Source organism: Rattus norvegicus, chromosome 7 (genome assembly GCF_036323735.1).
Source record: "Rattus norvegicus strain BN/NHsdMcwi chromosome 7, GRCr8, whole genome shotgun sequence".
Classification (NCBI taxonomy): Eukaryota; Metazoa; Chordata; class Mammalia; order Rodentia; family Muridae; genus Rattus; species Rattus norvegicus.
Window position 1 is genome coordinate 68,655,934 of NC_086025.1, and position 15,392 is coordinate 68,671,325.

Genomic DNA, 15,392 nt, shown 5'->3' on the forward strand with positions numbered 1-15,392 from the left:
CAGTCGTGGCTAAAGCCCAGTATTTGATGATTCTTTTCCATGAAGTTCAGAATTGATCTTTGATCCTACAGCGATTTTTTTCCCATAGTATGGCGGGCTTGTGTTGGACGTCACTGGCAGTAACGTCAGCCTGCACTTCACCAAATAAAGTGACAGCACAGCTTCATCGTCCACCTCTGCACTGCTGTGCCCCGTAGAGATCCTAATGCTGTCCAACTTTCTCCAGCTTTCTAAATACGCTCTGACTGTTACTTCATCAGATAAACAGAAGTCTCAAAATATCTTCCAAAATTGGGCTGTCCAAGTGAATTATTGATTAATAGTTATGTCCCCACCCTCAGTAACTTGGGAATTTTAAATTTGATTTTTCCCTTATAATCTTTGTTAACCTATAGCTTTTTAGGTTTGAATAAAAAATTCTCTGCTTTCATCTGAAAATACTATAGGGGAAATTCTAGAAATAAATAATTTATAAGCTTTAATTGTTATTGCAGAATAATCATTCTGTTCTTTACTTTTGTTAACCTATTAGTATATAAATTAATCTTTACTGTATGAATTATATTTATAGGAAAAAAAGTAGTTCCATTGTTTCTCAGTACCCTTGAGCAATTGTTGGTTCCAGAAACCAAAGTGTGTTGATCCTTGAGTTCCTATGTGCAGTGACCTTGTTTCTACCAAACCTATTCATACCCTGCCATACTCTTGATATCAGTATAATCAGTGCCTAATGCCTAAATGCAAATGCTGGGTAGAGCTGTTCCACTTTATAGTGTAGGGTATAGGGACATGGGAAAAGAGCCCTACATGTTTAATAGAGTGGCATTCTGCCCTAAGTGTGCCTAATCCCCATTCGGCTAACCTCACAGAGCAGGAACTCACATAGGCCAGGCTGGTTCTCTATGCTGTGGAGGAAATCCTCTAGTACTATTGTATAATAGTCCCTGAGTATAAATGGGGATTACTTACATATAAGAAAAAGCAGGCAAAGAAACGAGGTGGAGTAATTTACAACACAGCCTAAACCCCAACTTCCATAATACTGTCTCCAGATTTCCTTTCCATTTTGTTTCTTTCAGCAGCCTGTGGTAGCTGTACCTCTTGTCACGTCAGTCAACAGAAGAAGAGAAGATGAACTGTCTGTTGGAAGTGCCCCATTGGGAAAGCAGCAGTCATATCAGGCCTCAGAATATGCCAGCAGCCCCATAAAAACAAAAACAGTGACAGGTATATGTCAAGAACAGACATATCAGTTTTCTGAGGATTAGTTTACCTCATTATTATTATCCATGTTTTTATTAGAATATAGTATGAATTAAATATAGTACTAATTATTGAGGGAGGAGAATAGTGAAAACATAATTTGCCATTATATCGATACATTCTATAATGATTAGTCATTATGTATACAATATAAAAATGAATAATATATTGATTATTTTCCCATTTAAATCATTGGTGTATGCTGTGATGTTGATTTTGCCTTAGGGGAAGTCTTTTGTGTTTAGTTCTTCCTATCTTTAGAGCCCTCATATGTTGTGTGAGTATACTCATATATCTATATTCGGTAAACACCATGGGCATATTGTGCTCTTTTTTAATTATGCATCTTCCCTCTCAGATGCCCACTACTTTTGCCTCTCTTGGGAACTTATCAATAATATGTATTCTTTTATTGAGAATACCCGTTTTTTTAAACTTAAAATTAGGTTTAAAAATTTTAATTAATTTAGAGTGTTTGCTCTTTTTTCTTTTATTGAAAATACATTTTTCTCACATAATATACTGTTTCCTCCATCTACACTTCCCACTTGGATCCACTTCCTTTCTGTCTTCCATTAGAATGGAAACCGTTTTCTAAGAGCCAATATGTCAAAATAAAATAGAAAAGATTAAGGCTAACACTTGGCAGATTGACAAAACAGAGAGAAGGAAAAGAACCTAAGAGAAGGCACAAGAAACAGAAGTCAATGTGTTTGCACATGTAGGAATCCCTTAAAAATACTAAACCAGAAGCCTTAATGATATGTATGCAGCGTGCCTGGTGCAGACCTGTGCAGGCCCTCTGCATGCCTCCTCAGTGGCTGTGAGTTCACGTGAGCTTTGATCATGCTCTTTCAGAGAACTCTGTTTTCTTGGTGTCCTCCAACACCTCTGACTCCTATGCTCTTGCTCTTTGCACTTCCTCCTCCACAGGATTCCTCCCCTGAGCTCTGAGGGGAGGAATTTGATAGAGATATTCCAGGTAGGGCTGTGTATTCCAAGGTGTTTCGCATTGTTTGCATAATGGCTGGTTGTGGGTCTCTCTATTTTTTTCTTGTCTGCTGTAGGAGGAAGCTTCTCTGATGATGGCTGAGCAAGGCACCGATCTGTATCTCAGAGTGTAGCAAATGTCATTAGGAGTCTTATTTTCTCTGCTATGTTGTTGTTAGTATTATTACTACTATTATTATTATTAGAACAGTAGTAATTGTTTTTGTCTTAGGTCCCTGGGCTTTGGATCTTGGTCACCCAAGCAGTGTTGGGTATGAACTCCATGTTGTGGAATGGGCCTTAGGTCAAATCAGATATTTATAGTTACTTTGAATTTATACATACACATAATATTGTGGCCATCAGTGTTATTTATATTGTATAATACATTAATTAATTTGGGAAATTATGTATAATTTACAGCCATTTGCATATATCTGCAGGATTTTTTTGTTTTGTTTTTTTTTCTTTGTAGATTATTTTTTGTTATAATTTTAACCCGTTCTAGGTCTATGAATCCATACTATTCAGAGTGTGTGTGTGTGTGTGTATGTATGTGTGTGTGTCTGTGTGTGTGTCTATGTATGTATATCGCTCTATGGTATTTTTTAAATTGCTTTGTATATTAATTGTTATATTGTTTAATTGATTTGAATACATGTTAATATTCATTTTATGGATGACTTCCTATGAGGTTTTTCTATGTTGCCAAGATAAGGCTCAACTTCAAACCACTTTCTTGCCTAAGTGCCTGTTTGCTTTGCTTTTCATTTCAACAAGAAGCTGCCAGCATATTCTTCTGTTCTTATATAGCAACGTTAGCACCAGTGTGCAGGGCATCCTAAATGGCTGGGAGGATATTAAGAGCCCTTAGTACAGGTTCTCTTACACTTTAGGAAAATGTACATTCTCCTAGTCTAGGAATCCATAATGGTGTGATGTGTTTTGTAAGCGTTTTGAAAGTGTGAAATATCTGCAAGGAACACAAAAACTTTGAAAACATAATACTGTACAATTTTATGTTCAATGTGTATATACATATATTCATATAGATAGATATAAGTAGATGTCAAAGATAAAAACAGAGACTATTGCAAGGAGAGAAATCAATTAGTAAAAGCACACTGAGAAATAACAAAATATCTAGCGGCCATATCAAATACTTGTATTTTGAAGCAAGTTTTATAATTATGTTAATATGTTTACAGATTGATAAACACATTGATGAAAAAAGATATATAATAAGGGCCATGGCCCAACTGTAGAGTTGAAAATTAAAATATTCCAAATGAGAAGTCCAGAGGAAGTAGCATCAGTGGATCAGATCCGCGGAGGGCTCTCTTACCTTGTAGGCAGGCAGTATAAATGTTTTGAAATGAAGCACTGAAAAGTATGGAGCTGTATTGAATTGTGGGCAGTGGTTCCTTTTGGTAGTGAGAGTGTATCTCACGGAAGTATATCTCTATGTCAGTTTCCTGAAGCAGGCTGAAGGGACGTAATTGTTCAGATGGTGCCTTAGTCAGGGTTTCTATTCCTGCACAAACATCACGTCCAAGAAGCATTGGGGAGGGAAGGGTTTATTCAGCTTACACTTCCACATTGCTGTTCATCACCAAAGGAAGTCAGGACAGGAACTCACACAGGGCAGGAAGCAGGAGCTGATGCAGAGGCCATGGAGGGATGTTACTTACTAACTTGCTTCCCCTGGCTTGCTCAGCTTGTTCTCTTATAGAACCCCAAGACCACCAGCCCAGGGACGGCACCACCCACAATGGGCTTGGTCCTCCCCCCTTGATCACTAGTTGAGAAAATGCCTTACAGCTAGCTCTCATGGAGGCATTTCCTCAATTGAGGCTCCCTTTTCTGTGGTAACTCCAGCTTGTGTCAGGTTGACACATAAAACCAGCCAGTACAGGTGACAACTGATTTGAGATCACGTATATCCAGGAATGGTGATTTATGGTAAGGCGCTCATAAGACTGTGTGTAATTCAAGCTGGAAAGGTGTGTATGACATATTTGAGAAGTCACTCTTCTTGCCTTTCCTCATGCAGTTATATTCCTAGGTGGCATTTAGGGTTGGAACTATAAGGTGGTTATAGTTTTCTTCCTGTTACACATCTAAGTATATTGTACAGCTTTTGCCAAATTAAAGGAACCATCATTGCTACCTACCACCACTGTCACCACAACCACCATGACCACCACTGTCACCACAACGACTGTCACCACAGGCACCAGCACCACCACCATCACCACAATCCTCAGGTGTAAGAATCTTCTTTATGTCTTGTTTTGAAGGAGAACTAAGTAAGAAACAAACTTAAACTTGATAATGAAAGATTATACTCTGCTCTTCCTTTTCTTTCTGTTACATAATCTTTTTTGGGGGGAATAAACTTTGGTTATTAGGCTATAATTTTTACTTACATTTTTTTCGGTCCTTGCTTTAAAATAGTGTTGCACATCTAACAAGTTCAATGAAATACATATATTATTTAGGATTGAGTAAATTCGGCCACTTCAACAAACTTTAAATATCAGTGTTTAAAACATTATTAAACCTTGTTCCTTTTGTGAAAACTTGAGTGTACACTCAAGGCTGTTCTGGTCCTCCAAGATCAGGTAGTTTGTTATTGCTCTGTGTGGAGCCTCCATTGCTAACTCTGCCTCATGGTTCATGAGGCCTAAATGTTGAAGGAGTAGCATGTACCAGTAGTGCCGGTGGGTGAGGCAAGCCCACAGACAGTCCGTGAGGATTGCCTTCTCAGTTAGCTGAGTGTGTGTCAGTGAACAGAACTTAGGAGAGGGGAGGGTAAGAATACCTACTCTTATCTCTCTAAAACCTGACTCATCTTCCACTTGTATTTAGAAGCAAGTCACATGACTATTTCTAGCTGCATAAGGATTCCAAATAGTGTGAAATAAGTTAAGGCTACATGAGTAAATTAAGTTTGTGAGTTCTAACTAAAAAAAGATACAGAGTGAGTATTAAGTGTCCTTTAATTGTTTGTGTCATAACTTAAAATGGATTATGATAAGCTCAATTTTGGAATAATAATAAAAAAAGATTCCTTGTAGTGGTGGTTTCTGAAGACAAAGCAGCATGTGATCATAAGATCATAGTGGAAGCTGCAGAATAAATAGGGTATGTCAGGAGCATATAAGGGAGGGAAAGCCTGTAGTTAATTCTGGAAGATTTTTGAACTTAAGTATTAAGGAGGGGCACAGCAGAAAAGGCCTAGAAGCATGGTTATAAGACAGAGGCAGCACAGCTACAAGGTCATAGCAGGCGATGGCCACTGTGAAGACGAAGGCAGTGACTGGCACAGGGCTTCACAAGCAGGGCGCCTCCGGAAACACTGTTGCTGTAGGCCAGATGGGTAATGATGGGAACTGAGGAAGCAGGAATGGATGAGCCATACATAAGCACTCTAAAAACATGGCTGTTTATATCTTATGTGTGCCTCTCAGCGTGTAAAGTAGAGAGGAGGGAGGAAGGGAGGGAGTTGAAATTTACTAAGAATGAGAGTTAAAGCATATTGAGAGATCACAGGTTGAAATGGGGTGTAGGATATATTAAGCAGAGTCATAGGTCTTAATATTTAGAAAAATAACATCTTCCATTGAGATGGGGTAAAAAGAATATACATTACCAGTTTAGTTGTCATTCAGTCCACACCTATATAGTGTAAGTGTTGGTTCTCTTAAACTATTGTAGAGGATGTGAGAATAATTTTATTAAGGTATAAGCTCTTTGCTGTTTACATACATGGAATTCTTGCCTTCTATGAAAACAGGATATACAATCTTCTCTTCTGGGTTTTTTTTTTTTTTCCCATTAGTTTAGCATGTCATTCCAAAGTCTACAGTTTCATTACATAGGAAGTCATTCTAGTCACAGGCAGGTGTTTTTGTTTTTTGTTTTTTGGTTTTTTTTTTTTAAAGGACAGTTTTAAGTGTGGAGACTGCCAATTTCTGTTAATGTTTCGGTTGATATTTTCTAATAACTAATTTTAATAACTTGATTAAAAGCAAAATGAGTAACAGATCTTGTTTAGTGTCTATTGAAAGTATACCTGAGAAGGAATTTGTCTCACCTGTCCTGTATCATGTGGCCTTTCTTGCACAATTGCTATATATCAGGAGATTAGCTGTTAATGACAGTCCAGTGTTGTCACAGCCATGTTTCTAAGTAGCATGACATATAATACCATAAAATGAAAGAACAGCATAAACACGGCCCAGAAGTGTAACTTTTTGAGCTATTATAGTTTGTTTCTGTTAAAGTTTCATTTAATGATTAGGCATAACACAATTAAAAATGAGCATATAGCGTATGCTGGAATCACACATTCCTTTCTGAGAATTGAATAATGTGGGTATTATGCACACGGCTATGGGGATTGACTATATGATCTAAGATAGGCGTGTTACACTGGGACAAGTAAATGCCCTGCAGCATAGCCATCTCCAGCCCAAGTGCCCTGTAGCAGAGCCATATCTCCAGCCCATGGTTTTTGGATTGTTTTTTTTTTGTTTGGTTGGTTAGTTACTTTGTTTTTGGTTTTGTTTTGTTTTCCTGAGAAGGGGCTCTTGCTATGTAGTTCATCTTGGCCTGGAACTCGTGATCTTCCAGTCTTAACCATAGACTTTCTAGTGCTGGAACACAGGCTTGGAAACTGCTGTACCATTTTGATTTTTAGCTTACATTTTATTCAACTAAGGAATTAGGACATATGTTTGTTGTGTATAATTTTGAGTTGCTCAGCTCTGGTTTGTATAATTTATTTCTCAGCTTTATCTGTTACATTGTAAATTTTCTCCCAGAAATCCATTAACTTGAGCCATTATAAAAATGATTTGAACTATAATGTCAGTTAGCTATAAAGTTCTTTGAGAACACACTGTAGTGCTAATATAAGTACATTGCAAGTGTCTCAAATATGGAATTCTTTGGGAATAAATATGTTACTCTAGTTTTTATATGAATTGGCAAGAACTCAGCAAATATTCAGATTTTTTCATGCAGTCTTTTCCACTCCCCTTTAGCAGTCAGAATGAGATTATAGTTTCCAGATGAAATTCCGAATGTCACATAGTGATGACATATATTTTCCTGGTTGGCTCAGCATGGGATGCAGTTTTGCATGCCATGTCACGCTGACTAGCAGAATCCAAATGCTATTATTTCCCAAGAGCCTTTGCAGAATGATAGCATCGGATGTCGTTTGTTCTCTGATGAAAAGTCTCAAGCACTATAAGCAGTTTTGTCACATGTTTCTTCAAGCTGAAAATACTATCTAGCCATTAGACATTAAAAAGCAATCGTAAAGGTCTCTTTCTCCTTCAGTTATTTAAATGTGTATTCCCAAGTGATGTTACCAAAAATAATCAGTGTAAAATACAGATAGAACATAAGATATGGGGCATAACCAGTATGAAAAGGGTAAATGTTGTATGTTTTGACACTAAACCCAATTCATCTCAAACTAATATCATATACCCTGATTTTCTTCGATTGTAAAATAGTTGTAACTATTACTAATAATATGGTATATGCCTATTTTAAGAGTTTCTTTTGCTAGGATGAAATACCATGACCATGCGAGTTGGGAAAGAAAGAGTTTATTTGGTTTACACTTCCATATTGCTGTTGTTAGCAGGAAGCTGGACACAGGCCATGCAGAGCAGGTGCAGAGGCCATGGAGCTGTGCTGCTAACTGCTCGCTTTCCCTCGTTTGCTGAACCTTCTTTCTTATAGAGAACAGAAACTGGGCCCTCCCCATCAATCACTAGTTAAGAACATGCCTTCTGCTGGATCATATGGAACGATCTCAGTTGAAGTTATCATTTCTGACTACCCTGTTTTGTGTGTCAAGTTGACATAAGACTAGCCAGCACACTGCCCAACAAAGATACATAGAAACGCTTTAAAATTGTACACATGCATGCACACTCTCTCTCTCTCTCTCTCTCTCTCTCTCTCTCTCTCTCTCTCTCTCTCACACACACACACACACACACACACACACACACTCACACACACACACACAGAGAGCAGGTGAAGATCACGTTTTTTGTGTTTTGGATATTAAAAAGGAAGTGTAGACTTTAAACATAGCACAGCTTATTTTATCAAACATTACCTACCTTGAAGACCTTGGGGCAGTAATCTTTTTTCTTCTTTTTCCCTGTGGGTCCTAATCATGTGTAAATTTCTTTTAAGTCCACTCCATGGCTCAAAGGATAAAACACTGTTGTTCAATTTGGCAGTCTGAGTTTGATTCCTGGGAGCCACCATGGTGAGAAGGGACTGACCCCATAAAGTTGTCCACAGTCCTGGGTGTGCATGCTGTGGAATAGGCTCTCTAATAATGAAGTACACTATGTCAGTCCCCAAGTGTACATAATGCTTCGTATTATACCCTTCCTTCTATTTTGTATTTACTTGCTATCTCAACCTGTTGTGGTAACAGTGGTTTTCTTTTTATAAAAGCTGTTATATAACTATTTTCCAACAGCTTTTTGCTTCAGTATCTTGAATACTGCTCAAGTCTAAAAGGTTTTGTGACCTAGGACAAACCTTGGATGTGTTGGCTCTGTTTTATGTCTTCCTTTTCTGCTGCTTGACATGTTGTTTCAAGGCTGAATCAGGATTCCTGTCTCAGTAGCTCTTGGTCACTTTGGTTCTCTCTAATTCTAATACTGACTTCTGTGCCATGCTGCAACACTCATCTCAGCCTTCTCATCTGTGTCAGCATCTCTGGGCAGTCCTGACTGGTACCCATAGTGCCCTCCTATACCCCGTGGTCAGGCACCCCTTCTTTTGAGTCTCACTTTCTTCCTTTTTTGTTTTTGTTTTTTGTTTACGATTTATTTATGTATGTGAGCACACTGTCACTGTTACTGTCTTCAGACACCAGTAGAGGGCATCGGATCTCCTTACAGATGGCTGTGAGCCATCTTGTGGGTGCTGGGCATTGAACTCAGGACCTCTGGAAGAGCAGTCAGTGCTCTTAACCACTGAGCCATCTCTCTAGCCCCTGACTCTCACTTTCGTAACTGAAAGTAGGAGGTTATGGAAAAATTGACAGCAGTAGAATGTTTCTGAACATGCTCTGGCCAAAGTTAATTCACATTCAAACATGCAGTGAATCTGATAAGTCTCTGCAGTGCTTGTTTGTATCGCACTGTATCCTGCACCCTCAGTCTAATGTAGAACATGCACTTTGTGCTGTATTGATGTCATGCAACACCGTATCAAGGAAAGCTGCTGAGTTGACTCACATCCAAGACAACTGAGTGTGAGGTGTGCTTCGCTTACCGGACTATGCTTCCTGCTGTTGTGGGGGTGTGATGGTTTAATTATAGAAAACAAAGGCTTTTAAGTATGTTCATTGGCAAGTAAGTATCAAATTGTACCTGTGGGTTGTAGTATGTTAGTAAGTTTGATTTTAAACGAATGCTGTTTGAGTTGCTGGCCGAGTTTCATAAAAAAATGTTTTAGTGGATTTTGGTTTAGGACTAGGACAGATTGGACAGTTTCTAACAGATTAGAAACTATACACATATTTGTCACATTTTCACTCTGCGTTTTTGTGAACTGGTATGCTCAATATTGATAATTAGAAATTAAGCAGCAACAATGAAAACATTGGTGCTTGTTCTGCATCAAACATTACATTGTTAATAGGTGTTTCTATGCTAAAAAGGTGAGTACATTTTAGCCATAGTTGGCAAATTTGCTTTAATATTAGTGCAATCATCTTATGTATACCGGAGAATTTTTTCAAAAGAAGTTTCTCATGGTCCTTACTAGTGACTTGATTTGTATGTGTGTGTCCCTGTGTCCCTGTGGCTGACAGCTGACTTACTGTCTGAGTGGTAGTATATCAGTGATATGCTGTGACAGAGTGCACAAATGTACAAGTTGTGTGTTTAGAACCAAGGCAGCAGTGAAATATACCATGTCATGCAGGCCAGAATGTGTCCAATTAGGCAATCTTGGTTATTAACTAGCTTTTAGTTAACTTCCACTCAAAAGGCTTGTACTTTTTCAATTTTCTAACCCTGTACAATTACTTATGTGGCTCCATTTGAGTCCACAACATAGATTTTAAAGCAGAGACCTAATCTCTGTCTCTGGACCCTTCTTTTCTGACATACCCAGAGGTATGCTTTACAAATCTCAGTTCTTTTTCATTCAATCAATATTAAAAAGTAGCAACCAGGTGTAAAATATTGATACTAATTTCATAGTTTTAAATAAAAATCAGATCTAGATTTTATATGAAAACATTTTGAATATTTTTATTAATTTTTAATAGTTTGTTTTGTTTTATTTTCAAGTCAGGTTTCTCTGGAAATTTCAGCTGGGCTGGAATTTGCTGTGTATTCTAGGCTGGCCTTGAACTCGGAGACATTTGCCTGCTTCTACTTGCTGAGTTGTAGGATTAAAAGCATATTCAACTGCACTATCAGTGAACCTCACGGTTCTGACTTTGATAAGGTTTTAGAAGCACAATGCTTGCCCATCTACCAATAGTTGAAGTTACAAGCAAACAACTGCTTCTTCTAGCCTGAATACTCATACTTCCTTATCGACTCTTGGATTGTCTGTACACGCTGAAGCTGCAATTCCTTATCCACAGCATGCTGCCCTGTGTTATCTGTGAAGGAAGGCATGAAAATTGGAGCTATTTGTTATTACTTTTATTTTGGAAGTGAGTCCAGAGGAAATTAGTTTTCTTGGTTCAGCGGATGCCTAGCGTTTCTGCATAGGTTGATGGCTGTTTGTAGAGACAGGGCGTCTGTGCTTTACTTGTATTCCCTTCTTCTTGTTTAGCACAGTCTCCCATCCCTGTCCTGCCTTGTGCTTTTATTATTCTCTGAAAAACATGGATAAGACAGCTGAAGCCTACGAATTAGGAGTGATTTTAGAATCATACATTGGAAAAAGTAGGAAGGAACAGAGGAAGGATGGAGGAAGGGAAGGAAGGAGGGAATGAGCTAACTCAATTCCCTCTATTCTATGTTCAGAGGAAACTTTTGTCTGAAATTTGTTACTCTTTGGGGTATCTGAAATGCTACTGCAGTAGAGCTTTGCCCACTACCCATAAGCTCCATGTGGACCACCAGGCCTGTCTTTTACTCAGCACAGAATTACAGTTCTGAACTGACTCCCCCGTGAAAATAGGTGTTCCACAAGTAGTTTGTGAATAAACGTGGTGTAATATTTGTGGGATATTTTCATTTTTTTCATCCTCTTTCTTTTCATTCTCCTAACATCCCAATTTTATTTGGGTTATATTTTCTGCATATATTTCTTATCTATATAATAATAGTTTAAAAGGCATACCAGTTTATAAGCTGGCAAGATGACTGCGTTTGCATAAAGGTTCTTGCTGCTATGCTGGATGAGCGGATCTATCCTTGGGAGCCATATGGTCTAAGAGGAGCTGTCCTCTGTTCCCTACATGTGAACCATGATGGCATGCACTCCTGTACACATACATGTACAAATAAACAATGTATGTGCACTATTTAGCTATAGACACCCTCAACTATCTTCTTCAATAAAATAATGGTGTGAGATACTGTATAATCCCCATGTTTAGAATGTTGCTTGTCCCCATGTTTAGAATGGACAGCTTGGTGTTCCTTTGTCATGAGGTTTTATAGTATTTCAACTATTTCTTTTGTCCCAGGACTTATAATTTCTCTTAAGCTTCCCCTTTTCTCTCTATCTTCTAAGAAGGCTTGAAGCTGGCAAGCTGATTGCACTGACTGCTTTTGCAGAGGTCCTGAGTTCAGTTCCCAGCAATGGAATCTGATGCCCTCTTCTGGTTTGTCTGAAGAGAGTAACAGGTGTACTCAAATATATAAAATAAATCCTTGGGCTGGAGAGATGGCTCAATGGTTAAGAGCACTGACTGACTGCATTTCCAGAGGTCCTAAGTTCAATTCCAGCAACCATATGATGGTTCACAACCATCTATAATGAGATCCAATGCCCTCTCCTGGTGTGTCTGAAGACAACTATAGTGTACTCATATTCATTAAATAAATAAATCTTTTTTTTTTAAGCCTTGACTTCCCTTTTGGTATGTTTAGTTGATCTTCTCTGTTTGCCTTTGGTGGATGGAATAGTTTTGGCCCCCATAGATCCATGTTTTTGAATGCTTGGCCATATGGAAGTGTGGCCTTATTGAAGGAAATGTGTCAGTGGGCTTTGAGATTCCTATGCTCAAGCTATACCTCCTGACTGTGAATACAGATGTAGAACTCTCAGCTTCTTCTCTAGCATCTTGTCTGTCTGGATGTTCCACATGCTTCCTACCATGATGATAATGGATGAATCCTCTGAAACTTTAAGCCAGCACCGATTAAGTATTTGCCTTTATAAGAATTGTCTTGGTAATAATCTCTTTGCAGCAATAAAACATTACATATGACTTAACATATTTCTTCTCTAAGATTCAGTTTTAGCAGACTGAATTTATAAAACTTATTTAGATCAATGGTTGTAATATGTGGGTCATGACCACTTTGGGGATCAAATGACCCTTTCACAGAGGTTGTCAAAAGCCATGGGAAAAACATAAATATTTACATTGTAATTTCTAACAGTGGCAAAGTTATAGCTATGAAGTAACAATGAGAATTATTTTATGGTTGGGATCATCACAGCATGAGAAACTATATTAAAGGTTTGTTTTGCAGCATTAGGAAGTTTGAGAACCACTGCTAGAGGCTTCTAATCTTTATCTGTCAAATTTTCTTTTAGATGATTGAACTATGTTGAGTCATGATGTTGTCTTTGTTGTAAGACATTCAACAACTTATTTCTCATTAGCATAGGAGAGAAATGGAAATGGGCACATTTCTTTTTGATTACTTACATACCAAGTAAAAATAAGGGTGGGAGGTGTGTGTCAGTACTAGAGTACTTGCCAAGCATGTACAAAAGGCCCTGAACTCAATACTCAGTTATACACTAATAAGAAAGCATAAGCTATAAATAGGTGCTTCACACAAAGGTGCATTACTTAAAAATAATCAAAATATACTGATAGGGAGATTTCAGTAAAGATACATATTAGTTACAAAGTGCGATAGAAAATAAATAAAGGAAATACATATGCCCGTCAGCGAAATGAATATTATCTTCTTATCACATCTGTGTTGAGGCCCATAAACATATAGTGGATAGTTAGAAGTGCATCTTTCAAGAAAAATTGCTAGAGGATTGTATTTTCTTCATACTGGAAATCATCCTCACGTTTTGCCTATGTCTCACATCTGTTGGATCCTCGTGATGACACTTCCTTCTTTATGGACTGTAGTTGATAGGTGACATGACTTTGACTAGGAAAGGCTTAATGTTGAGAAATATTTGCTATGAGACCTGAGTTATTTCAGCTGACCAAATGCTTTTTGATTCTTTGAGATAATAGCATAACCTTAGTGTTAAGAGATTCTCTAATATAAAGTATAAACCACTTGATATTGACTGTTACTATTTTCTCTACCCGTTTTTCTCTACTGAAGGGATACTTAAGAGTTAACCATTTTGCAACTGAAGTTATTTTGCAAACCTCCAAAATAACTAATTGGTAATAGATTTCCAGGTCAGTCTGAACGTGATAAAGGCATGTTTTGGTATAATAACAGGTTGAAATTTGATAGCAAAATAATTGTGATGTAAATTTGCAGTCTAAAATTTTTTAGGTATGTCCGTATATGGATGGATGTATGAGTTTGTGTATTTCTACGTGCACATATCAACCATGGGTTTTGTCCCTCAAGGGTTGCCCATTTTTGTTTCTTTGTTTGTTGTTTTTGTTGTATATATTTGAACTTTTAACAAATACTTCTTCATCTTTTAAGATTATAATAGAATTAACATCACTTCTGCCTTTCTTTATATTGAACCCTTCGCAGATCTTTTCCCTACCTGCTTAACTTGGAATCCTTTTTTCTCTCTTTCTCTGTTTCTGTGTGTCTGTCTCTGTCTGTCTCTCTGTCTCTCTGTCTCTCTCTGTTTCTGTGTCTCTCTCTGTCTGTCTCTCTGTCTCTCTCTCTGTCTCTCTGTCTCTCTCTCTGTCTCTCTGTCTCCTCTGTCTCTGTCTCTCTGTCTCTGTCTCTCTGTCTCCATCTCTCTGTCTCCGTCTCTCTGTCTCCGTCTCTCTGTCTCTCTCTGTCTCTGTCTCTCTCTCTCTCTCTCTCTCTCATTCGTTTTTCGAGGCAGGGTTCTTCTGTGCATCCCTGGCTCTTCTGCACCTCACTTTGAACTCAGAGATCTGCTTGCCTCCACCTCCTGCCTACTGGGACTAAAGGTGGCGTGGACCACCAGCACCATGCTGAACCCTTTTTTAAGATACCCACTTGAGACATGGTCTCTCACCGATCTGGAAGTCCCCAGTTAGTCTAGGGTGGCTGACCAGTGAACCTCAGGGATCCCTATCTCTGCTTGCCATGGTGGAATTGGAAACACATGACCATGCCTGGCTTAAAGTGAATTCTTGGAATCAAACTCGGACTGCACAAACTCAGCTACCCTCCTAGCTGAGGCCTCTCCCCACTGCTGCTGACATATTCACTCCTGCATCATTTCTTCATTTCATCTCACTGTATGTAATGCATACAGAAAGATTACTTTGTAGTGGAAGTATAAGAAGAGTTGGGGGACACAAGCCAAATTTTATCTTTAACATTAACCACTACCATGTGCTGTAATTTATTACTGTGCTCTGCTGTCACTGCAGACAGACACCATGAAGAATTCTATGTTATGTACTATTATGTACAAATGTGGCAAGTTACAAAAGACCAAATCTAGGAGAAAATGAGTGACCATTTCTTAGAAGAAATGACAGTTGAGATAGAGCTAATAATTTGGTCTTTGGTGGGAAAAGGCTGTAGATAAATTTCAGACATGTTAAAGTTTTTTGTATATATTTAATGAATTTTTAAGCTTTTGTCATTAATCAGTATGTTCATAATATTTTCAAAGACTGACTTATTCATATTTTGACATTTTAAATGAATAGTATTTTGATGGGAAATATAAGCATTGTTATCTTTTTGTGAACCTGCATACTGTTACTGAGCATGAATAAATTACTTTTTCTAATC

The 15,392-nt window shown here is 38.1% G+C and overlaps 1 protein-coding gene across 16 annotated transcripts in view; it reads left to right on the forward strand.

Moving 5' to 3' along the window:
- Positions 1 to 15,392, forward strand: part of Vps13b (vacuolar protein sorting 13 homolog B) — a 576,579-nt gene that overhangs the window by 218,938 nt on the left and 342,249 nt on the right. For 14 of the 16 annotated variants that reach the window (XR_010052974.1, XM_039079218.2, XM_039079221.2 and 11 more), the window contains one exon: positions 1,080 to 1,227. Coding sequence is in view for 15 of the 16 variants with exons in the window: in XM_039079218.2 (XP_038935146.1) it covers positions 1,080 to 1,227 (148 nt within the window). In the remaining variant the exon portion in view is untranslated. The remainder of the gene's footprint in view (positions 1 to 1,079; positions 1,228 to 15,392) is intronic. The other 2 variants (XM_039079215.2, XM_039079219.2) reach the window with 1 other exon arrangement.